Source organism: Mustela nigripes, chromosome 1 (genome assembly GCF_022355385.1).
Source record: "Mustela nigripes isolate SB6536 chromosome 1, MUSNIG.SB6536, whole genome shotgun sequence".
NCBI classification, from domain to species: domain Eukaryota; kingdom Metazoa; phylum Chordata; class Mammalia; order Carnivora; family Mustelidae; genus Mustela; species Mustela nigripes.
The window spans coordinates 85,166,686-85,192,966 of NC_081557.1; the positions used below are offsets into that span (position 1 = coordinate 85,166,686).

At 36.9% G+C, this 26,281-nt stretch overlaps 1 protein-coding gene across 4 annotated transcripts in view; it reads right to left on the reverse strand.

Moving 5' to 3' along the window:
- Window positions 1–26,281, reverse strand: part of CCDC15 (coiled-coil domain containing 15) — a 79,291-nt gene that overhangs the window by 34,894 nt on the left and 18,116 nt on the right. For 2 of the 4 annotated variants that reach the window (XM_059414454.1, XM_059414445.1), the window contains exons 6-13: window positions 25,249–25,368; window positions 23,891–24,523; window positions 23,199–23,321; window positions 22,827–22,949; window positions 21,039–21,113; window positions 19,990–20,112; window positions 13,857–13,949; window positions 11,473–11,576 (exon numbers count right to left, since the gene is read on the reverse strand). In XM_059414454.1, coding sequence (XP_059270437.1) covers window positions 11,473–11,576; window positions 13,857–13,949; window positions 19,990–20,112; window positions 21,039–21,113; window positions 22,827–22,949; window positions 23,199–23,321; window positions 23,891–24,523; window positions 25,249–25,368 — 1,394 coding nt within the window. The remainder of the gene's footprint in view (window positions 1–11,472; window positions 11,577–13,856; window positions 13,950–19,989; window positions 20,113–21,038; window positions 21,114–22,826; window positions 22,950–23,198; window positions 23,322–23,890; window positions 24,524–25,248; window positions 25,369–26,281) is intronic. The other 2 variants (XM_059414475.1, XM_059414465.1) reach the window with 2 other exon arrangements.

Here is a 26,281-nt window from a genome sequence, read left to right on the forward strand (position 1 = left end):
CAGAAGTTTCAAGGGCAAGGGCATGCAAGAGTGCCCCTCAAAGGTCACTGGGCTACTATTTCACTTAGAATTTTACATTTCTGTTCATGAGAGAAATCAATCTGTAATGGTGCTTTCTTGTGATGTCCTTATCAGATTGGGATTAAGATTATGCTGGCCTCTACAATTATTTGGGAAGAACTGCCTGTTTTCCATTCTCTAGAATAGTTTATGTAAAACTCGCTATTGTTTTTTTTTTCCCTTGACATTTGAGCCTATACTTGACCATAAATTTTTCTTTTTGGAAGGATTTTTAAAAACTGATTTACTTTGGGGGCACTCAATGGCTCAGTCGGTTGAACATTCAACTCATGATTTGGGCCCAGCTCATGATTTCAGGGTCGTTGGACTAAGCCCTGCATTGGGCTCCATGCTCAGCACCGAGTCTGCATGGGATTTTCTGTCCCTCTCCCTCTGTCCATTCTCCAGCATGCATGCTCCCCCCCACACACACACAAATAAATAAAATCTTTTAAAAAAATAACTGATTTACTTTCTTTAAGTGTTATAGGGTGAGTCAGATTTCTATTTCTTCTTGCATCCACATTTTTTTAAAGGAATTTGTCTATTTCATCAAAATGATCAAATTTTTTTTTAGCATGGAATTGTTCATATGTCCTTTTATTGTCATTAATGTCTCTAGGCTTTGCAGTAATGACTCATTTTTCATTCCTAATATTGGCTTTCTCTCTTATCTTTTTCACTGATCAGTTATCCCTGGCAAAACTAAATTTTCAAAGAACCAGTTGTTGGCTTTGTTGATTTTCTCCATTGTACATTTGTTTTCTCTTTCACTGATTTCTGCTCTTTATGACTTCTTGATTTGCTATTTTTTCCTAACTTCTTAAAGATGGAAAGCTACATTTATTTTTAGCCTTTTTACTTTTTCTGATAATTGCTCTAATTCCTTCTAATTCTGACAAATTTTGCTATGTTTTGTCTTATTACTCTCTTCAAAGCATTTTCTAATAATTTCCATTGCAATTTTATCTTTCATTCAGAATTCTCTTAAGATGTACTGCTTACTGATTTTTAGCTTAACATCACTATAATCAGAAAACATACTCTGAAAAATAACCCAGGATATGATCAATCTTGATAAATGTGCTACTGACACATAAAAAGAATATATTCTCTCACTGTTCAGTGTTTTTATAAATGTTTTCATTTTCCTTGAGGAAATATCTAGCAGTAAAAGGTCTATGTCGTGAGCTAGATATATATTTAAGTATTTAAAAAAAAAAAACTAAAGTTTTCCAAAGTGGTCATACTCTTTTCCACTTTCACTACCAATATATCAGTTATAACTCATCAACATCCTGGCCAACATTTGGTACTGTTAAGTTCGTTGTCATCTTCTTTTTTAAGCTATTCTAATGAGTATGAAGAGGTGTATCCTTGTGTATCTACTGAGTTGCTATTTTGAGATTATATTTGTCAACACCTGACTTTCTAGTTTATCCTATTTCACCAGTTCTCTGGTGAAATTCTCCATATCTTCATTATTTTCTTCATCTTTTTCTCTATTTACGTGAGTGTATTACTCAACTGTTTCAAAGTCCTTGTCTGCTAATACCAACATCTGTGTCACCTGTGTGGCTGCTTCTGTTGTCTCTTTCCCTCTTGGCTTTTGGTCATATGGTCCTATCTCCTGACATGCCTAAAAATTCTAACTGAATGCTGAATGTTGTTTTAAAAGAAATTTAGAGGCTCCGAGTGATGTTATCTATGACAGAAAAGTTCACCCTTATCTCTGCTAGGCAGAGAATGCAGGGTTCATCACCTCAATCTAATCAGGCACTCAGCAGAATCAAGGCTGCTTTATAGTTTGGGTAAGGCTTATTCAACAGTTGGTTAGACCATCTTGTTAGTGTCAAACTCTCCATGTTCCCGTAGAACTCTTCGGTGTCTTGTATACCAGACTGAAAGCCTGGTATATTCACTGGGTCTTACCTGATGGGTCCCCAACACCCCCAACCTCATCCTGGTGGGTCCTGAACTCTACATGTACTATAAGATTATAGAAAATTTCTCTCAGCTTTCTAAAAGTTTTCAACTTAGACCCATAGCCTTTTTTTTTTTAAGATTGATTGATCGATTGATTTGAAAGAGCACAAGCAGAGGGAAGGAACAGAGCTGGAGGGAAAAGCAGACTCCCTGCTGAGTGGAGAGCCCAACATGGGACTCAATCCCAGGACCCCAAAATCATGACCTGAGCCAAAGGCAGAGGCTTAATTGACTAAGCCACCCAGGTGCACCACCTTCAGCCTTCTTTATTGCACAAATTTAGATAGTGGCAAATGTCTTGAGACCCCCTCAAAGTGTTTGAAACCCCTCAAAGTCTCCAATTTTATTCGTTCAGTGCCTGAAGACCAACAAAAGTGCCTCTTACTTATTTATGCCCCAGAAGCAGCTCTATGCTTGGTCCCAAATCATGTTGAAACAAATATTGAAAATTCTTAAAGAAATCTTTCGTTCTCACTGCTGCCAGAATTTTAGTTTTTTTTTTCTTTTTTTAAGATTTTATTTATTTATTTGACAGATAGAGATCACAAGTAGGCAGGCAGGCAGAGAGAGGAAGGGAAGCAGGCTCCCCACTGAGCAAGGAGCTTGATGCAGGGCTCGATCCCAGGACCCTGGGATCATGACCCGAGCCAAAGACAGAGGCTTTAACCCACTAAGCCACCCAGGCATCCCAGAATTCTAGTTTCTTATTTCCAAATATGTATAAGTCAGTCCTCACTTAATGTTCCACAGGCTTCTCACACTCAATGTCCTAAATTGAACCTGCTAGCTTTCTATCAAATCTAGTTCTACTTTGGGCATTATCTCCCTATGTTAATGGTACTACCATTCATTTAGCTATCCAAGAATAAAGTTAGAAACTACCTTTGACCATTCTCAACACCAAACCAAACTGGTCACTGAGTCCTATGGATTCTACTTCTTAAATTTTATTAAATACATGACTCTCTGTTCCCATCACGGCCTACCTCAGCTACTATAATAACTTACTAGTTAACTAGACTCTCTGCCTCAGTTTTTCAGAATGATCTTTCTAAAATACAAATCTGACAAGACTTATGCCTTAAAATCTTACAACAGCCTTTTGATAGCCCCTCTGCCACTTCACTTCCACCCATTTAGCCACCCTAAGTTCTCACAGTTTCCCACACATAACTTATACTTTCATGCTATGTCCATGACCATCTAGCAAATTCCAATTCATGCTTCAAGACCCAGCTTGAGTACTAACCCATCTATATATAAAGCCTTTCTTGATCTCCCTAAACTGTCCCCCTGTCTTACTTCTCATATAGCATTAAAATTACTATTTTCATCTCCTTTTCTCCATTTGTCTGGCTTCCCTTGGTGCTCATCCTATTTCCCAACATCTTCATCACCATCATTATCATCATCATCACCACCACCACCAGCACCACCATCATGGTCATAATAGGTACTATTTACCAGGATTTTATTAAATGCCAAACACTATGTTAAGTATTTTACGTATATTTCTCCATTTAATTCTATCAACAACCTAGGAGACAGGGATTATAATCCTCATTTTATAATTAAAAATACTGAATCTCAGAGGTAAAGAAACATGCTAAAGGTTAAACATCTAATAAGTTGCAAATTCAAACCCAAGACTATTTGATTCCAAGCCTGTGCTATGAACCACTACTATCCTGCCACATGTTTACATTTAATATTCTCAGCATATAATGCAGTACTTGGCATGTGCCAGACTCTCCACAAATGTTTGATTGTTGAAAAATACCAAATGAAATAATATATGAAAGCCCTTCAAAATTATAAAACTCTGCATGAATACTATTATTTGCTTCCACTCTCTATTTAATGTTGATTTTTCTACTCACCATCTTATTAGCTTCTCCAGTAAACACATATTTATCGATCTAGACCCAACTGAATGTAATAATTTCTCTAACTTTCCAGAGGCAATCGGTAACCCCACTTCTGTATTCTCTGGGACTCTGTACCTACTTCTTCTATTGTAATAATTATACTACTTACTTGCATGCAATTATGTTCCCATCCATTTTGGTTTATGAATTCCTCAAGAAAAGGAACGACGTTTTATTTATCTTTGTAATGCCTATGTCTAGGACAGTCTCATATGAAAGTGCCAGATTAATGTTTGCTGAATAAATGCAGACTCTCTCTCAAATGTGGATAAGAAGTGAAGTCCTTGCTTTCAAACCCACATATCCCCCCCCCCCCCGCTTTATTGAGAGATAACTGACAAATATATTGTGTAACTTTAAGGTGTACTATATATATCAATGACTTCTTATATATATAGTATGAACTGATTACCATGATATTAGTTAACACTTTTATCACTCCATAGTTACCTTTTGTGTGTGCGATGAGAACAATTAAAATCTACTATCTTAGCAAACTTCAAGTACTGTAGTGACAGTGTCACCACACTGATCTTTATTAGATCCCCAGAGCTCCTTTATCTTATAACTAACGTCTGCAGCTTTTTACCAACATCTCACACCCCCCCCCCCACATATCCCTCCCTGCTTCTGGCAAACACCAATCTATCCCTGTTTTAATGAGTTCATTTTTTTTAGAGTTCCTATATAAGTAAGGTCATAAAGTATTTTTCTCTGATTTATTTTATTTTGCATAATACTTCAATATTAATTCATGTCAGAAATGGCAAGATTTTCCTTTTTCATAGTCGAATAATATTCCATTATATATGTACCACATTTTCCTTATTCATTCATCTGCTGACACTTAAGTTGTTTCCACGTCCTAGCTATTTTGAATGCTGCAATGAACATGGGCATGCAAATACCTCTGTAAGAGAGTGATTTCATCTCCTTCACAAGTGGGATTTTTGGATCATACAGCAGTTCTGTTTTTACTTCTTTGATGAATCTCCACACTGTTTTCCATAGTAACTGCACTAATTTACATTCCCACCAATAGTGTACAAGTTTTCCTTTTTTCTACATCCTTGCCAACACCTATTTCTTGTTTTTCATATAACAGCCATTCAAACAGGCATGAGGTGGTTATCTCATTATGGTTTTGATTTGCATTCCCCTGTTGATTAGTGATGTTGAGCAACTTTTCATGTACCTATTGGTCATTTGTATGTCTTCTTGGAAAAATGTCTATTTAGGTCCTTTGACCATTTTTTAATTGGGCTGTTTGATTTGTTATTTTTTTTCTATTGCACTGTGTAAGTTCCTCATATATGCACCTTATCAGGAATATACTTTTCAAATATTTTCTCCCATCTCACAGGTTACTTTTCATTTTGTTGATTGTCTCCTTTGGTGTGCTGAGTGAAGTCTTCATTTGATATAGTCCCACTTGACTCTTTTTGTTGTAGCTTGTACTTACAATGTGATATTAAAAAATCATTGCCAAGACCAAAGTCAGGGAGCTTACTCCTTTGTTTTCTTCCAATAGTTTTAAAGGTTCAGATCTTATGCTCAAGTCTTTAATCCATTTTGGGTTTATTTTTGATGGAGTAAGTTAGAGGCCACTTTCATTCTTTTACATATGGATATCCAGTTTTCCCAACACCATTTTTTCAAAGAGACTATCCTTTTCCCATTGTATATTCTTGACTGCACTGCTATAAATTAACTGATTTATTTCTGGGCTCTTTATTCTGTCCCACTAATCTATGTATCTGTTTTATGTGACTACCATACTGTTCTGATTACTACAGCTTTGTACCATAGCTTGAAATCAGGAAGCATGATGCTTCCAGTTTTGTTCTACTTTCTCAAGATTTCTTTCACTGGGGCGCCTGGGTGGCTTAGTCACTTGAGCATCTAACCCATGATTTTCTCTCAGGTCATGATCTCAGGGCCATGGGATCCAGCACTGCTTTGGTGGAGGTGTGGGGGGGTGCTGTTTCCACACTCAGTGGGGAATCTACTGGGGATTCTTTCTCTCCCTCAGCCCCTCCCCTATCGTGCGCACGTGTGTACACCTAAGTATGCACTCTCTCTCCATCTCTCAAATAAACCTTTAAAAAGAAAAGATTTCTTTCACTATTCAGGGTCTTTTGTGGTTCCATACAAATTTTAGAATTTAGTATTTTTTTTCTTCTTTTTTTCCCCCTAACGATTTATTTATTTATTTACTTATTTATTTGAGAAAGAGAATGAGAGAAAGCAAGAGCATGAGAAGGGGGAGGGTCAGAGGGAGAAGCAGGCTCCCCGTTGGGCAGGGAGCCCAATGCGGGACTTGATCCTGGGACTCCAGGATCATGACTGAAGCAGAAGGCAGTCGCTTAACCAACTAAGCCACCCAAGCACCATAGCATTGTTTTTTCTATTTCAGCTTTAGAACTTTGATAGGAGCTGCATTAACTCTGTATATTATTTGATATCATGAACATTTTAACAATACTAATTCTTCTAATTTATGAGCTTTCCATTTATTTGTGTCATCTTCACTTTCTTTCATCAATGTTTTAACTTTCAGTATACAGATCTTTCACTTCCTTAGTTAGATTTTTTCCTATGTATTTTATTCTTTTTGATGCTATTGTAAACAGGATTATTTTCGTAATTCATCTTTCACATAGTTCATTGTTAGTATACAGAAACACAACTGATTGTTGTAAATTGATTTTGTATCCTGAAAAGTACAGGAATTACTGAATTCATTTATTAGTTCTAACAAGTTTTTGGTAGAGTCTTTAGGGTTTTCCAAATATAATATCATGTCTTCTGCAAACAGCTACAATTTCATGATTCCTTTCTAATTTGGATACCTTTTATTTCTTTTTCTCTTAAATGCTCTGGCTAGGATGAATATAAGTGAGGAGAATAGGCATCCTTGTTTTGTTCTGATCTTAAAGGAAAAGATCTTTTCTTTTCTTTCTTTCTTTCTTTTTTTTTTTTAAGATTTACTTGAGAGAGAGTGAGAGCACACTTGCGAGTTGGGGGAGGGGAAAAGGAAGAGAATCTTCTAGCAGACTCCCCACTGAGCATGGGTCCCTACAGAAGCTTGATCTCAGGAGCCATAAGTCAGATGAAACCATAAGTCAGACGCTTCACTGACTGAGCCACCCAGGCAACCCATGACTTCCACTTTTCACTGTGCAGTGTGATAGCCGTAGGTTTGTCATGTAGGGATTTACTATGCTGAGAGGTACATTCCCTCTGTATCAGTTTGTTGAAGCGTTTTTATCAAAAATGGATATTGAATTTTCTCAAATGCTTTTTCTGCATCTATTAAGATGATCACATGATCTTTATGCCTCATTTTGTTAATGCAGTTGTATCATATTGATTGATCCATAGTGGCTGAACCTTCCTTGCATCCTTGGAATAAATCCCACTTGACTTTGGTATAGGATCCTTTTAATGTACTGTTGAATTCAGTTTGTTAATATTTTGTTGAGACTTTTTACATCAATGTTCATCAGGGATACTGGCCTGTAATTTTCTTTTCCTGTAGTGACCTTGTCTGGTTTTGGTATCAGGGTAGACCTTGTAATGAGTTGGAAAGTGTTTCCTTCTCTTCAGTTTTTTTGGAAGAATTTGAGGACTGGTGTTAATTCTTCTTTAAATGTTTAGTAGAATTCACCAGTGAAGCCAGGTCCAGGACTTTTGTTTCTTGGGAATTTTTTGATTACTGATTCAAGCTCCTTATTTGCAGTTGGTCTGTTTAGATTTTCTATTTCTTCATATTTCAGTCTGGATAGGTTGTGCATTTCCAGAAATTTATCCTCTTTTTTTTCCTAGGTTGCCCAATCTAGGTGTTTCTATGGTATCAACTGTAATGTCTCCTCTTCTGTTTACAATTTTATTTGCTTTTCTTTTTTTTTCTTTCCCTTGGTTAACCTAGCTAAGCATTTCAATTTTGTTTATCTTTTCAAAAAACCAACTCTTAGTATCATTGATCTTTTCTATTCTCTATTTATTTCTGCTATAATCTTTATTTCCTTCCTTCTGACTAACTTTGGGCTTAGTTTGCTCATCTTTTTCTAGTTCCTGAGTTGTAAGATTAGGTTATTTATTTGAGATCCTTTTTCTTTGAAGGCGTCTTGTACGTATAAACTTTCTTCTTGGAGCTGCTTCTGCTGCATACCATACATTTTGGAATGTTGTGTTTCCATTTATGTTGTCCAAAGATTTTATTTCTCCTTTATTTCTTCTTTGATCCATTGGTTGTTCACAAGTGTGCTACTTGTTTTTCATGTATTTGTGAATTTTCAATTTTTCTTCATTACTGATTTCTACTTCCCAATGTGTTTGGAAGAGATACCTGATATAATTTCAGTCTGCTTGAATTTGTTAAGACTTGGGTTGTGGCCTATGTGGCATATGATCTACCTTGAAGAATGTCCTATGTGTACTTGAGAAGAAAGTGTGTTCTGCTGTTGTTAGATAGATTGTTCTGTATATGTCTGTTATGTATTCATTAAGGTTCATTAATGTTGTTCAAAACCAATATTTCCTTATTAATTTTCTGTCTGGATGATCTATCCATTGTTTAAGGGAGGATACTAAAGTCTCCTACTATTATTGTACTGCTGTTTATTTCTACTTTCAGTTCTGTTAGTATTTGCTTCATGTTTAGATACTCTGTACATGTGCTGCCAAAGCAAGCACTATGTTTAAATACTCTGATGTTGGGTGCATAAATATTTATAATTGTTATATCATCCTCATAAATTTACCCCTTTATCATTATATAATGACTTTCTTTGTCTATTGGGATGCTTTCAACTAAAATCTATTTTGTCTGATATAAGGATAGACACTCCCACAGTACTTTGGTGCTCATTTGCATGGAGTACCTTTTTCTATCCCTTCATTTTCAGCCTATATGTGTCCTGAAAGCAAAAGTGAGTCTCTCATAGGCATCATTTTTCTCTTAAGACAGTGTAGTATTGACAAAAGAATTGACAAATAGGTCAGTGGAACAGAACAGAGAGCCCAGAAATAGACCTGCATAAATATAGTTAACTGAGCTTTGACAAAGGAGCAAAAGCAATACAATGGAGCAGAGATAGTCTTTTCAACAAATGGGATAGAACAGCTGTGCAGAAAAATGAATCCAAACAGAGACCTTACACCCCTTATAAAAATTAACTCAAAATGGATCACTGAACTAAATGTAAAACACAAAATGATAAAATACTTAGAAGATAACACAAAAGAAAATCTAGGTTAGGGCCTGGGTGGTTCAGTCGGTTAAGCACCTGCCTTTGGCTCAGGTCATGATCCCAGGTCCTGAGATCAAGCCGGGCTCCCTGCTCAGTGGGGAATGTGCTTGCCCCTTTCCCTCTGCCCCTCCATCCTCCCCCATTCCCCACTCACGCTCTCTCTATCTCATGCTCTCTCTCAAAAAAATAAATAAAATCTAAAAAAAAAAAAAAAAAAGACGGGCAGCTGGGTGGCTCAGTCATTGAGCATTAGCCTTCGGCTCAGGTCATGATGCCAGGGTGCTAGGATCAAGCCCCACATCAGGATCCCTCCTTAGCAGGGAGCCTGCTTCTCCCTCTCCCACTCCCCCTGCTTGTGTTCCCTCTCTCACTGTGTCTCTCTATGTCAAATAAATAAAAATCTTCAAAAAAAAGAAAGAAAGAAAATGTAGGTGACTTTGAATATGGCAATAATTTTTTAGGTATAATACCTAAGGCATGATACATTAAAAAAAATAATTGCAAGCTGGACTTCATTAAAATTAAAATCTTTTGCTTTTCAGAAGACAGTGTCAAAAGAATGAAAATTAAAGCCACAGATGAGGGAAAGTATTTGTAAAAAAAAAAAAAAAAAATTGATAAAGGACTATTATCCAAAACTACAAAGAACTCTTAAAATTTAAGAATAAGAAAATAAATAACCCAATTAAAAAATAAGCCAAAGACCTAAACAGATACCTCACCAAAGAAAATGTAGAGATGGCTAATAAGCATATGAAAAGATGCTACATATCCTACATTAGGGAATTGCACATTGAAACAAGAAGATACTATTACATAACTGTTAGAATGGCCAAAACCCAAAACAATGACAACACCAAATGCTGGAGAAGATCTGGAGCAACAGGAACTTTTGTTCATTGCTCACAGAAATGCAAAATGGTACAGCCACTTTGGAATAAAATTTGGCAGTTTCTTTCAAACGTAAACGTCTTCTTACCATTTTATCTACCAAACGTACTACTTGGTATTTACCCAAATGAGGTGAAAACCCACATGAATCCTGCACATGGATATTTAAAGCAGCTTTATTTAGAACTGCTGTATCTTTGAAGAAACCAAGATTCCTTCAGAAGGTGAATGGAGAAACAAAACTGTAGTACAACCAGACAACAGAATATTACTCCACACTAAAAAGAAGTGAGGGCACCTGGGTGGCTCGGTTGGTTAAGCGACTGCCTCTGCTCAGGTCATGATCCTGGAGTCCCAGGATGGTGTCCCACATTGGGCTCCCTGCTCGGCAGGGAGTCTGCTTTTCCCTCTGACCCTCCCCTGTCTTGTGCTCTCTCTCTCTCATTCTCTCTCTCTCAATAAATAAATATAAATCTTTAAAAAAAAATGAGCTGTCAAACCATGAAAAGGTATTAGAAGAAATTTAAATGCATTTTACTAAGTGGAAGATTGACAATTTGAGAAGGCTATGTATTTTATACCCACTATATGATATTCTGGAAATGGGAAAACAATGGAGACAATAAAAATATCAGTAGCTGCCTTGGGCTGGGAGGAAAGATGAATAGGTAGAGCACGAAGCATTTTTAGGGCAGTAAAATGATTCTGTATATTATATTATGTGAATACAAGTCATTATCCATTTGTCAAAATCTGGAAGAATGTATAACACCAAGAGTGGATCCCAAAACTGGGAAAGGAGACAAACCTTAAGAGACTCTTAATCTCAGGAAACAAGCTGAGGGCTGCTGGAGGGGAGGGTCGTGGGAGGGATAGGGTGGCTGGGTGATGGACACTGGGGAGGGTATGTGCTATAGTAAGTGTTGTGAATTATGTAAGACTGATGATTCACAGACCTGTCTGTACTCCTGAAACAAATAATACATTATATGTTAATATATTAAGTGCATCCCAAAGTAAAATATGGATTATAGTGTGTTAATGGAGGTTTACCAGTGGTAACAACTGTACCACTTGTGATTCAGGATGTTGACATAGACAGTCCATGTATACCATAAGGGGGTAAATAAACTCTCAGTACTTTCTGCTTAATTTCGCTGCAATCCTACAACTTAAAAAAAAAGTCTATTAAAAAAAACATAGCTCTTAACTACCTTTCATACTTCTATCCAGATAAAAAACAGTTTACACTATGGATCAGACGCCAAACCACCTGATTATTTCTAAAACTTAGCTTTCAAAATCATCTTAACTGGTAAATTAAGGCTCACATTAAGGATCAAAGAACTTACTTTTCAACTTTCTTCTGATGTTCTTTTTGCCTTTGTTGTTCTTTTACTTGTTCCCTTTCAATATCCATGAAAAGTCGTCTGTATCTCAGGTATTGCTTTTGACGCTAAAGGAAAGAAGCTGAAAATGTTAAGATTCTGCTCTGAGGACTTTCCAAGGAAGGAAAATATCCTTGTGCCATATATAAAACTAGATGAAACAAAAGACACATGGAATTAAGTCCTTAATTTCCTTCTATTTTATGGTGACCTAGGATAATATCATATACAGAAAAAGGTTTATATTCTCAAGCACATAGCTATTCGATAGTACAGACAAATCAGAGAAATAAGTACTAATTTAGTTTGCCCTTAGTCCAGTCATCTGTCAACAATACTTGAGGAAATGACTGCACTTGGTATGATAAGATATATTACTATATTTACTCTGTGTTCCCAAGTAATAAGTACCATAGAAGCAGGGCCAAAGGAAGAATGGGAGAGGTGTTTTATAAAAGAACAATAGTCACTTTAAATTTCCAAAATTAAAACCACATCACAAAAGAATACTCTAAGCCTAGTCTCATATGGTAGGAAAGAGGGAAGAAGGACTGAGGAATATCTGAGTGCCAAACTTTCAAAGGGAACAAGTATGGGGCGCCTGAGTGGCTTAGGCATTTAAGCATCCGACTCTTGACTTCAGCTCAGGTCATGATCTCAGGGTTGTAATATCAAGGATCACATTGGGTTCATGTTAGGTATGAGCCTGCTTGGGATTCTCTCTCTGCCCCACGCCCGGTCTCCCAAAGAAAGGGAACAAGTATAATAAAAGCAAGTGCTATACAGCAATGTCCACAATAGCCAAACTATGGAAAGAACCTAGATGTCCATCAACAGATGAATGGATAAAGAAGATGTGGTATATATACACAATGGAATACCACGCAGCCATCAAAAGAAATGAAATCTTGCCATCTGCAACAACGTGGATGGAACTAGAGGGTATTATGCTTAGCGAAATAAATCAATCAGAGAAAGACAACTATCATATGATCTCCTTGATATAAGGAAGTGGAGATGCAATGTGGGGAGTTTGGGGGGTAGGAAAAGAATAAAAGAAACATGATGGGATTGGGAGGGAGACAAATCATAAGAGACTCTTAATGTCACAAAACAAACTGAGGGGGGGCCAGAGGGAGAGGGGTAGGGAGAGGGTGGTGGGGTTATGGACATGTGCTATGGTGAGGGCTGTGAAGTGTGTAAACCTGGTGAGTCACAGACCTGTACTCCTGGGGCTAATAATACATTATATGTTTATTTAAAAATTTAAAAATTTAAAAAAAAAAAAGCAAGTGTTATTGCCCTTTGGGTTTATGCTCTGGGTTTATATATTCTCTTTCAAGGACAAAAGCTACTTAAAGGGCACTAATGTACACATGGACATGTTTTTGCCCTTTGAGTAGCTTATATCCTTTTGGTAAAAATTATTAAAAGCCTAATAGCTTGTTCTTAATATTGAGGCCATCACAAGCATCAGTGGTAATTTTTTTAAAAACACAGATTCCCCAAACCTACCTTTCAATATACTGATCAGTATATCTGTTTGGGTTCAGGTATTTATATTTTGAAAAAAGCTCCACATCTGATTCTGGCACATCATCAGTGTTAAAAACTGTATACAATGGAGTATTATGCCTCCATCTGAAAGGATGAATACCCAACTTTTGTATCAACATGTGTGGGACTGGAGGAGATTATGCTGAGTGAAATAAGTCAAGCAGAGAGAGTCAGTTATGATATGGTTTCACTTACTTGTGAAGCATAAGGAGTAACACCGAGGACATTAGAGGAAGGAAAGGAAAAGTGAATTGGGGGAAATCGGAGGGGGAAATGAATCATGAGAGATTGTGGACTCTGAGAAACAATCTGAGGGTTTTGGAGGGGAGGGGCGTGGGAGTTAGGTGAGCCTGATGGTGGGTATTATGGAGGGCACGTATCACATGGAGCACTGGGTGTGGTGCATAAACAATAAATCTTGGAACACTGAAAAAGTAAAATTAAATAATAATAAAAAAAAACTGTTGACTTAACCCAACTTTAGATTGAGAAGGGAAAAAGAAAAGGAAGTCATGAGTTAAAACCTTTCCTTTAAGTTATTGTGACAAATGCACACTAATGGAAAAAATTCACTAGGATCAGATATCTGATTTCACCTCAAGGTATCCCAAATCCTAGAAGTTTGAAAGAAAAGTTCAACATATTATAATGACTCAAGTAACTTCTTTCCTTTATCCATGGAATTTGTAGTATTGGCTCTTAATGTGTAAGAACACAGTAAATCCTTCACAATTTCACACATACTATTATAGTAGAAATACTGGTGTTCAAAAGCAATTAACATTACATACCTCTCTCTTGTCTTCTTCCTGATCTACTCCAGACTGGAGTGTCAGCGGAATTCGAAATTCAGTGCTCAATCTTGATTGATATTCATCATAAACCTGTTAGAAGTACAGTCACACAAAGTGACAAAATTGGCAAAAGCAAGCCCTATATGTGCTTTTGATATGTTTATCTATTGTTTCTTTTTTCCTGCAACTTGGACCTCAACTGGATAAAGACAAATAAAAAATCAATTAAATAAAATAAATTTTAAAAGAATGAAAGAAGCAGATTCAGAAGGAATAAACCAAATAAAAAATAATAAAGAAAATGAATCAGGTCAAAAACATGGATGAATTAATAACAAATAAAAATGTTCAGAGTGAAAGTTCTTCTAAAGTGGTCACTTAAAATCACTCTGAGTATACTTAGGACTGAATCCAGGATGTAAAGCCTGATCCCTTATTATCTCAAAGCTATAATCATTTTCAATTTATACAACTCTTTTGGTGGGTATGAGTCCAAATAAGAACCTAAAAACATTATAACATCAACTGACATGAAAGTGAGAAAACTGGAGTTAACTTCCCCCATATTACTAGAAAAGATTTATGACATAACAGTATACCTACTTTGTTAGGGTCAAATTATGATCTCTAACTTTTAGAATGAAAACTCAATATTATTTTTTTTAGCTTAAAAGTTATGTATCTTTTAGCAAAGTTGCAGGATATAAGGTAAGTATACAAAAATCTATTATAGTTCTTTATACTTGTAATTAGCAGTTCAAAAATGAAATTAATGGAAAAATCCATTTAACATACCACCAAAAACTTACAATAAAATGAACAAAGTTAGTGTAAATTTTATACTCTGAAACCTAAAAAACATTGTTGGAAGAAATTAAAGAAGGTCTAAATGAATGAAAAGACATGAAAGGACAGATAAGATGGCAGTATTCTTCAAACTGATCTACAGATTTAATGCAATCTCCATCAAAATGTCAGCTGACTTCTTTGTAGAAGTTGACAGGGTGATCCTTAAATTCAAATGCAAGGGATAGCTAAGATGGTTTTGAAACAGAAGAGCATAGTTGGAGGAATCACTCTTCCCAATTTCAAAACTTAATATAAAGCTTAGTAATCAAAATAGTGTGGTACTGGTTAAGAACAGACTTAAAAAAAAAAAAAAAAGAATAGACTTACAGATCCATGGAACAGAACTGACAGTTCAGAAATAAACCATTATATTTATGATCATCTGATTTTTGGCAAGAGTCCTCAATGGGTAAGCATTTCAACAGATGGTGTTGGGACAACTGGATATCCACATGCAAAAGAATGAAGTTCAATTCCTACCTTATATCACATATGAAAATTAACTCAAAATGGATCACAGACCTAAATGCAGGAGATATAAAATTCTTAGAGGAACACATAAGAGTAAACCTTCATGATTCTGTCTTAGGTGGTTTCTTAGATATGACACCAAAAGCACAATCCACAGAAGAAAAAGTAACTAACTTAGATGTCTTCAAAACTAAAAACTTTTGTGCTGCAAAGGAAACCATCAAGAAAACAAAAAGCCTACAAAATGGGAGAAAACATTTGTAAATCATGTAACTAATAAGGGACTTGTATGGAGAATATATTGAGAATTCACAAACTCAATAATCAAAAGACAAATAACTCAATTACAAATTGGGCAGATAACCTAATAAGCAGTTTTCCAAAGAATAAAGATAGCCAATGAGCACATGAAGAGATGCCTGCTATTAATGAGCAGGAAAATATTAATCAAAAGCACAATGAGATACCACTTCGCACCCATTAATATAGCTATAATTATAAAGACATTAAGTGCTGGTGAGGAAATTAGAACCCTCAAACACTGTTGGAAGGAATGAAAAATAGTGCAGCCACTTTGGAAAATAATTTGACAGTTCCTCAAAATGTTAAACATAGGCGCGCCTGGGTGGCTCAGTGGGTTAAAGCCTCTGCCTTCAGCTCAGGTCATGATCCCTGGGTCCTGGGACTCTCTGCTCAGCAGGGAGCCTGCTTCCTCCTCTCTCTGCCTGCTTCTCTGCCTACTTGTGATCTCTGTCTGTCAAATAAATAAAAAATCTTTAAAAACAAAACAAAACAAAACATAGAGTTACCACATTGCTAGCAATTCCATTCCTTGATATACTCAAGAGAAATGAAAACACAGATCCACAGAAAAATTTGTATGCTAATATTCATAGCAACATTATTCATAACAGCCAAGAAGTAGAAACAATCCAAACGTCCATCAATTGATGAGTGGATAAAACGTGCTATATGCATGAAATGGAATGTCATCTAATGATAGGAATAAAGTACTGCTATATGCTACAAGGTCAATGAACTTTGAAAACATTATGTTAAATGAAAAAAGCCAATCACAAAAGGCCATATATTCCATGATGATCCCATTTATATGAAATGTCCAGAATAGGCAACTCTATAAGACAGAAAATTTGGTTAATGGTTGCCTAGGGTTGGGGGGTAGAGGAAAAAGGAATTGGCTGCTAGTGAGTAAGGACTTTTGGGGTATGAAGAAAATGTTCTAATATTCACTGTGGCAAACTTCACACAACACTTTGAATATACTAAAAACTCTGCATCATACACTTTAAATAGATTAATTATATAATATATAAATTATAGTCAATCCTCAATATTCCATACTCCTTACTTGTGAATTTGCCTGTTTACTAATATTTATTTGTAATTCCAAAATTAACACTTGTGATGCTTTTATGGTCATTTGCAGACATAGAGTGGTGACAAATTTGAGTCACCAGATATGCATCTTGCCAGCTGAGGCTGAACAAGGGGATGCTCTGCTCTTTTTGTTTCAGACTTCAAACTGTAAACAGGTATTCTTTTTAAGGTCTTTTTAGTGCCAAAGTTTTTGCATCTTTTGTGCTTTTTTGTTGGAGATTTCACTATTTAAAATGGCTCCCAGGACCCCTGGGTGGCTCAGTCAGTTGAGCATCTAACTCTTGATTTCAGCTCAGGTCATGATCTCAGCGTCCTGGGACAGAGCCCCAGATCCCATCAGGCTCTGAGCTCAGTGGGTAGTCCGCCTGCAGATTTCTCTCCCTCTCCTTCTGCCCTTCTCCTGGCTCCCTCTCTTGTTCTCTCTCTCTAAAATACATAATCTTTTGTATTTTTTAAAAGATTTTATTTATTCATCTGACAGGGAGAGACACAAAGAGAGAAGGAAAACACAGCAGGGAGAGGGAGAAGCAGGCTTCCCGCTGAACAGGGAACCCGATGCAGGACTCATTCCCAGGACCCTGAGATCATGACACAAGCCGAAGGCAGACACTTAATGACTGAGCCACCCAGGTGCCTCCATTTAAAATACATCATCTTTTTTAAAGAAATAAAAATAAAAGACAGAATAAAATAAAATAAAATAAAATGGCTCCCAAGCACAGTGTTGAAGTACTATCTAGTACTCCTAAGCATAAGAAGGCCTTGATACCTTATGGAGAAAATACATGTATGAAATAAGCTCATTCAGGAATAAGTTACAGTGTTATTGGCTCTGAGTCCATGTTAATAAATCAACATTATGTATTAAATAGGTGTCTTTAAACAGAAATTCACATAAAACAAAGTTAGGTATTGATGAGTGACCATAACATGATCAGGGGCTCGCAAAAACTAACTCTGTATCTTCCCTAGGAACAGTGGTTTAGCATTCACTACTGCAATGTGACAACTTTATATAATTACCATGAATAACAAGAACAAACTGAATAAAATCTGAAAATGATACATAGCAGGGACTGATGATAATTATTTCTGGAATTTTGGGTTATTTTTTCTTTTTGTTTGTGTTTACTTTTGCTTCAATAAAAATGAAAACATTTTCTGCTTTCAAAAAAGGAAGAAAAACTAGACTTTCAGCACTGGGCAAGGAGTAAACTTACTATGGACCTCTCCGCCTCACTGATACTAACTAAAGGTTCCAGGAAATGTGGCCTGTGGTATCTGGAGAGTGTAGGGGTTGGGCATCCTGAGAAGGAATGAGCTAGAAAACTGGATTCCTTAAACCTGTGTATGAATTGCTATATGTCCCCAAATCACCCCTGAGTTGTGCCTGCATGGGATGGACCCGAAGGAATATAATGAAGGCTATGAAAACTGACTAACGCTTGAGCCACTCTTCACGGAAGGTGAGAAAGAACTTATAACATAAACTTAACCAGGCTGATTGCCTGTTAGAACAAATAAACAAAAGATGCAACGTTCTTCAGAGGATTTCAACAGAGGTCAGAGTCTCACAATATAATATTCAAAACTGGACCCAGAAAAAAGGATGGCAAGAGAATCCGGAACATGGTCCAAGGACAGATAACTCTTCTTCTGACATAGTAGGAATAGGGGAGAATGCCAAAAAAACAAATGACTGAGGGAGTTAGTGCATGACGGCTTCTATTTTCTTCATGAAAGTCTGAGGGTATGCGGATGTAGCAAGAACTTTACAAAGTATTTAAGGTTTACTATTATTAGTGTGAGCTGCAGGAGAGGGAGCTGACAAAGGGCAAGCAAGAAAAATGCTAAGCAGCTATGACTATAAGCCCCAAGTATGACTGTGATCTAAATCTACACTATTAAAAAATTTTTTTTCCAATAAGGCTGGATTATTTCAGGAGCCTACAAAGAGAAAGGACTGTCCCAGGGGATCGGGCTTGTATGGCAGAGGGACAACCAAGGCAGCGCACCGTCAAGCAAACAGTCACTTAGGTATGCCTCTTCTGTGCTCAGTTAATACCCTATGCCCCCTCTACCATTAATTATGTTGCTTCATAATTATCTGCTTATGTGTCAGTCTCTCTTCTTTAGACTGTCTGAAATTTGAGTTCTGTGTCTGATTCACAACTGTATCTTTGATATTTAGCACCTAAACAATGGCTAACACTTAATGAGGCATTCAGTAAACATTTGATTGATTGACTAATTCAAAACATATTTAGCAAGAGACTATTAGGTATCAGGCACTGTACTATAAAGGCTGCCGATACACTGGTAAACATATCAGGGGTGGTACCTCTCCTCATAAAGCTTACAGACCAGTGGAAAAAATATTAAATCAAAGAATTATTACAAACTGAGTTGTGTACTGAGAAGGAAAGAGAATGCAAGGATAGAGAAAAACAAAACAGAGGAGACCTATTTTTGATAAGGTGGTCGGGACAGTCTTTTCCAAGGAGGTATTTACGCTGAAACCTGAAGGATGAAAAGTGACCAGCTTTGTGAAGAAAAAAGAGAAGAATATCCAGGCAAAGGAAAAAAAACATTGCTACAGATCTGAGGTAGGAAAGAGCTTGGCACACTTCTGGATATATAAGTGACAATGTAGAATAAAACATGACAATGTACCTTTAGGCCAACCTCATAGAGACAAACTAAAAATTACAAAAGAGCTACAGTGTAGTCCTGAAAACCTCAGCCCAAATCCTACTTCGTCTTTACGCTCCTTTTCTTCTGCTCTTATAAAAGAGCCAAGAGGAAATGTCTCTTTTATCTCTTTTATATATCCTAACAACACTGGTTGCCTGAAGGCTCTGTTGTTAAAATAACATAAAATCACAAGACAGAAATTACTTGGACAGTGACAAATTCTAGTGGGAATATACCAGACTTCAGTTAAGCCATGGAGGCCAGACTGCTGTAACGTTTTCTTGAAAAACCACAGATCTTAACTCAGTACATCGAAGCTCAGGCAATATAACCCGAATAAGCTCCAGCTTACACTCTGAACAGCTAATTTCTTGGTGATCCCATCTTGTGCTCTAACAGCTGACTGACAGAGATCTAGGCCTGGCCACTGGGTGGAAGAGCCTCCTGACTCCTCTCCCTCAGAAACCACTCATTTCTTCCCCTCTTCTGCTATAAAAGACAATGGCCATCAGAAATACACCCCTTATAAAAGAACATACATATAAAATAGAGTTTTTCCAATATCCTCAGTTTTAGCGAGAGCACTAAAGTAATCTTGGGTCAGGATAAGTTTCACACACTATGAAATAAAACAAGAATCTGTTTTTTGCTCAGCCTTACCAATCCCAGCTCTGTATGTGCCTACAATCCTATCTAAATTCCATTACTCATACTCTACCTGTCTTTTGCTGCAAGCCTCTCTCTGGTGTTTGGCCAGCAGATGCTCATGGTCATCCAGAAGCAAATCCTCTCGCCATCTTTCAGCTGTCCCAACAGATGGCTGCCTTCTGAAGTATAAGCTCTAAAAAAAACCACAAAAGCAGTCACCAAAGTATATAAGCAGTGACATAATGCTAGTAAAAATACTCTAGACTGTAGTGATAGCCCTGACCTACTACTCTATACAGGTCTATTACAATAGTCTGATACATTATGGCATAAAAGTAGACATTACACTCCTTGCCACTATTATGGTCTCAACTATATCCACAAGGCAGTCATAAGTTTCTTCATCTATAAAACAAGGATAATCACAGTATCTATCTCCCCAGATGATTGTGAGACTGAGAAATGAGACAATGGATACAAAGTTCTAGAACTCTTCTGGTTCTGGAAAGTGCTTACCAAATGCAAGCTGTTACGTCTATTATTAACAGGATTAAGAAGAGAACATTACCACAAGCAGCAGCAGTGGCAGTACTGTTGTTAGAAGTACAGCTCTGGCAAGCCCAGATCACACACTAACTGATTTACTTTCTGCTGCTTACTTTTCACCGCACTCTGCTCTACCTGCTCTCTGGCTGAACCTGGATCCTAGGTATCATGAAAAGCATATTCATGGCGCTCCGAAGTAACTCCTTTCTCCATCTCTCATCTGTCACATTATATAAGGCCTGCCCATAGTTCCTGTGCTAAAAGACAACGTCAACACTGAACATCAACTGTCAAAGCAGAAGCATCATGCCCAGGCAATGGTAAAAGCCTCAGTGAAGAGGCCAGAAGTAGTTTCCACAGGTCAGAATTGTATGAAACATCACAGAATTAGAGGACAGGATAGCTCTGCCCACTATTTACTGACCTTAACACTAAACCCATAAGTAGTTACTATATTTCCCTGTTAAACTTACGCCAAAACCTAAGCAATTTATTCTCTGCTACTTATTCCTCACTATACTCTGCTCTACTTATTCCCCAGAGGCAAGATCTTAAACACTGGGCGAAACATACTGATGGCACTCCAGAAGGAACTCTTCTTTCAATCTCCCATTTCTCATAAGATGAGGGTTGCTTGATATACTTGCTCTAAAGGAATAACAAAATAAAAAGTCTAAGCAGAAATGACTAGTGACAACTAATGACATCAGTGATAACTCCAAAATAATACTAGGCGAGGATAACATAACGGAGCTAGTGTGCAGGTGTGCCTGCATGTGTTAATACAAAATGCCCAAATAGAAATTAAAGTAGCAACGAAAATGTATAATGGATCCCAAGATACCTATCCTCCCAATTTCAATAATTAGTAATTTTTTTTCCACCTGTCTCTTTTCCCACTTTTTTCCCCCCAGACTATTTTAAAGCAAATCCCAGATTATTCTGGTCCTTTGTTTTATTTTTTGTTTTTTGTTTTGTTTTGTTTTGCATGGGGTAACTCTTTATTCAATAATACACTGAGAAGTATTTTTGTAATGTTGCTAGCATTTTCCCAAGGTACAGCCAGGAAACAATCTTGTGTCATTTCTACAAGTACTCCTACTAGATGTCCCCAGTAACTCCATGCACAAACAGTAGCTGGCAGTGGTAAAGTTCAGAGAGCTCTGTGGCGGGAAATGGCTTGTTTTAATCCTTCCTCATTACTGGTGTGCAAACTGGTAGAGCAGAATGTTTGGTTTGATGTACTGCTTCAGCTGGCCAAGAGGAGAAGGTCTTCAGTATTTATAAAGCTAAATGCAGAAAGTCAAATATGCTCCAGGATGTGAGTTTATGCAGAATGATCTACTGTTAACCAATCAATATTATACAAACCCTGTCTTTTGGCCAACCCAAACGACAGATATGCTTTCTTACCTGGACAGACTTTAGGTCTGGCACATTTTGAAATAACTGAAAATGTTAGGCTCTTTGCCTCACTCTAGAAGCTTTAATTCTATGTAGCCTACCTCTGAACTAGCTTGAGAAGCTTCAACCCAAATCTTAAGTCATTTCATCTCTGTTACTCTTTTAGGAAGGAAAGTCTTCCCCCTGTATTCTGCTCTACCTATTCTCTAGGGGAAGCTCGGTCCCGGGTTTTAGATTCAACATACTGAGGATACTCCAGAGGTAATTCATCACTCATTCTCTCTGCTCTCATAAAAGATGGAAGTTGCTTGACAAACATGTTCTAAAGGAATAAAGATATAAAAGCAAACTGTCTGACCAGGGCAACAAGCTAATCATAGTATCGTAGGTTTCAAGGAGAACTCCAGGGAAATGGTATCAGGTGAGGATAATCTGATACATTTTAACTTGAACAAGGACACAATACTTTTATTTTATGCCTTTTTTTTTTTTTTTTTTTTTTTTTTGGGTTGAAATATTTTTTTTTTTTCTTTTTTTTTTTTTTTTTTTTTTTTTGGAGGATGCAACAATTTTAGCTCAACTCTGTAGACCTGAATTTTTAATCTTAAACCATGGACCAAGTAGTCTAACAAACTCCCCATACATTAAGTAATTTAGGATCTGCCACATCTTCCTACACTGTTCATATAGGGACAGCATGTTTGTGGTTATACCATGTGGGCTTTAGCAGAAGTTGTAGTATAATCTTAGTAAACTAAAATAGTTTGGTTCTACAATAAGAATGTGAATGTGATTTATCAACCTTCTAAATGACAGAACTGATTTGACTGAAAGAGTTCATCAGACCAGGGTCGTCTGCACCTGTTTCTATATTTCAATCTCAATTATATATTTATTGAGAATATATAAAATCCAGTTACTTTATCTCCTATTTATCTCCTTTTTATTCTGCTCTACCTGATCTCTGATGAAGGTCTGGTCCTGGAGTTTAGGAGGCAGATACTGATAACCTGCCAGAGAATAGTCTTCTCTTCCTTTTTCACTTGACACATCAGAATATGACTCCTTGAAGCGTACTTTCTAAAAGAAAACAAAAACACTAATTATAACTTGTTCAGTAGGAATAATATGATAGTAGTAATACTACAGGCTTTATTGAGGGCCTTACACTAATTTTTCTAACTCAAGATAATGTGAAATAGGGAATAAAGCAGAAAGCCATACTTTTTGTCATTTGCAAAGTCTAGCTGAGAACAACCTTTGCAAGTTTCAAACTGAAATCCTGAACAATTCAGTTCCTGTTGGTCTCTCTCCTTTTTTCTGTTCTACCTTGTCCCTGGTGGAAGTCTGATCTTGATGCCCGGGTGGAAGATCCTGCTGGACATCCAGAGGAAATGCCTCTCTCCCTCTTGGGCCTATCAAAATTGATGCTGGCTGCTTCAAACTGGTTTCCTAAAGAAAGAACACAAAATACCAATTGTTCAGTTAAGAAAGACAGGTTAACCAATACTTTAGGCTGCAGTGAGAATTCTGGCATTAACTAAGGTCAGAATATAACTGAACATGATATGAAAAAAAAGAAAACACTATATTCTGTTCCACATAAACCCAGTTATAGCCCTATATAATTTGCTTCCTGTTGGTCCCTTTCTTCTTATTTTTGGCCTAACTGATCTCTGCTGGAGGGCTGAACTTGGAACCTGAGTAGTAAAAGATACTGTTGCACACTTGTGGGCCACTCCCTTTTCCATCTTTCAGCTGTCAAAGCAGATAATGGCTGCTAGAAATATTTTTCCTAATAAAGACTTAAAAAAAAAAGTAAATTGTCAATTAAGTGGTAATGTGCTGCTGATAATACTTTAACATTTAATGAGAACCCCAGACTTCTGAGGAATTTATGAGGAAACTATTTTTTCCAAATATGACTCTCCAAATCACCTGCAATTTAGTCCTCACAAATCCCACTCCAAAATTTAAGTAGATATTTCTTCTTCTTATATCTCCTTTCCACTCTGTTTTACCTGCTCTCTGGGTAGAAAATGCTGATGCTGGTCTTTTAGTAGAAAATCCTGGTCCTGAAATTTAGATTGACTATTCTGGTCTTCGGGGAGCACATGATGGTCTTTGGGTGGAAAATGCTGGTCCTGACATTCAGGTAGAATATTCTGGTCTTTCAGTAGAAGATCCTGGTCTTTAAGTAGAAAGTCCTGGTCCTGACATCTGGGTAGATTATTCTGGTCTTTGGGAAGAACACACTGTTCTTTGGGTAGCAAATCCTGGACTTCAGACACAATACTCTCATCTTCTGGTTCAATATTCTGGGCTTCTGGCATAATACCCTGAGTTTTTATCTTAACAGCCTGGGCTTTAGGCTCAATAGGCTGTGCTTTGGGCTCAACAGCTTGGCTTTCCAGCTCAATAGCTGGGATACTGAGCTTTGGCTCAACACTCTTGGCTTCTGGTTCAACACTCTCAGCTTCTAGCTCAACACTCTGGACTCCTGTCAAATCACCCTCAGCTTCCAGCAGATCACCTTGGCCTTCTGGAAGATAATCCTGGGCTTCTGGCAGAATATTCTGAAGGCCCTGAAGATCTAATTGCTTTTGTTCTTCCTCTTTCATTGTGGCAAATAATGGATTTTTGAACTGTACTTTCTAAAAGTGAACATAAACATCAAACATAGAATGCCAGGTAGTAGCAACACTCTAAGTTTTCCATAAGATTCCTAAAATAATCTCAAAAAGATATGGTAGTTAGGGGCTCCTGGGTAGCTCAGTGGGTTAAGCGTCTGCCTGAAGCTCAGGTCATGATCCCAGGGTTCTGAAATTGAGAGCCCCATGTCAGGCCCCCTCCTTAGTGGGGAGCCTGCCTTTCCCTTTCCATCTGCCCCTCCCCCTGCTCAAGCTTTCTCTTTCAGTCTTGTGCTCTCTCTCTTTCTTACTCTCTTCCAAATAAAATAAATAAAATCTTAGGAAAAAGACAAAGGGGCACCTGGGTGGCTCAGTGGGTTAAGTGTCTGCCTTCGGCTCAGGGCATGATCCCAGGGTCCTGGAATTGAGCCCTTGTCAGGCTCACTGCCACTGGGGAGCCTACATCTCCCTCTCCCTCTCCCTCTGCCTGCTGCTCCCCCTGTTTGTGCTTGCTCATGCTCTCTTTCTCTTGCTCTCTTTCAAATAAATAAAATCTTTAAAACAATAAAAATAAATAAAAATTTAAAAAGATACTGTAGTCAAACAAATTACTAGAATAAAACAGGAAATTTTCATCTTTGCTCAACTTAACAGTACCTAAACCTATATTCCCAAACTAGTACAATATGGCAACCCAAATCACACTTAGTTTAACTTCTATTTTACAATCTCCTTTCACTCTGCTTTACCTGAACTCTGCTGAAAGGTTTGTTCCTGTCTTCAGAAAGGAGAGAATGCTGGTCTTCCCAAAACAAATTTTCTGTCTCCTTATCTGTCTTAATAGATGAAGATTCCTCAAAGTCAGGTTCCTACAAAATGACATAATCAACAATGAAAAAAAGTATCTATTACAGGTAGAAACAATGTGATTACAATAAAATCCTGGGATTCAGCACATTATTAATATAATTTGATAGGTCAATATAATCAAATATTATAAAAACAGGACATTACAAAAGAAGCATAAGACTATATAATGAAAACTATAAAACACTGTTGAAAGAAATTTAAAAAGATCTAAATAAACAGAAAGACATCCCATGTTCATGGAACTCAGAAGATAATATTAAGACATTGATAAACTCTCAATCAACCGGTTTTCAACAAGAGTGGCAAGAAAATTCAATGGAAAAAGAATAGTTTTCCACAAATGGTACTGGAACAAGTGGTATCTACATGGAAAAGAATTAAGTTAAAACACTTCCTCACCACATATAAAAATTTACTCAAAATAGGTTATAGGCTTAAATGTAAGAACTAAAATTATAAAATTTTTAGGACACATAGAAGAAATTATTGATGACCTTGGATTAAGCAATGATTTACTAGATACTACATCAAAAGCACAAGCAACACAAGAAAAAATAGATGAATTAAGCAACACCAGAATTAAAAATTTTATATAAATGATAGCATTAAGAAAGTGAAATGACAACCTACAGAATGGGAAAAAATATTTGCAAATCCTGTGTATCTGATGAGGGACATGTATCCAGAATATATAAACACTTATAACTCAATAATAAAAAAAAACCAAATACCCCAATTAAAAAATGGACACATCTGAATAGATATTATCTCCATAAGAGACATATAAATGGGTGAATAAGCACATGAAAAGATACTCAAGATTATAAGTCATCAGGAAAACACAAAACGAAAGTACAGTGAAATATCACCTCACATCAGTAGGATGGTTATAATAAAAAAAGATGGACAATA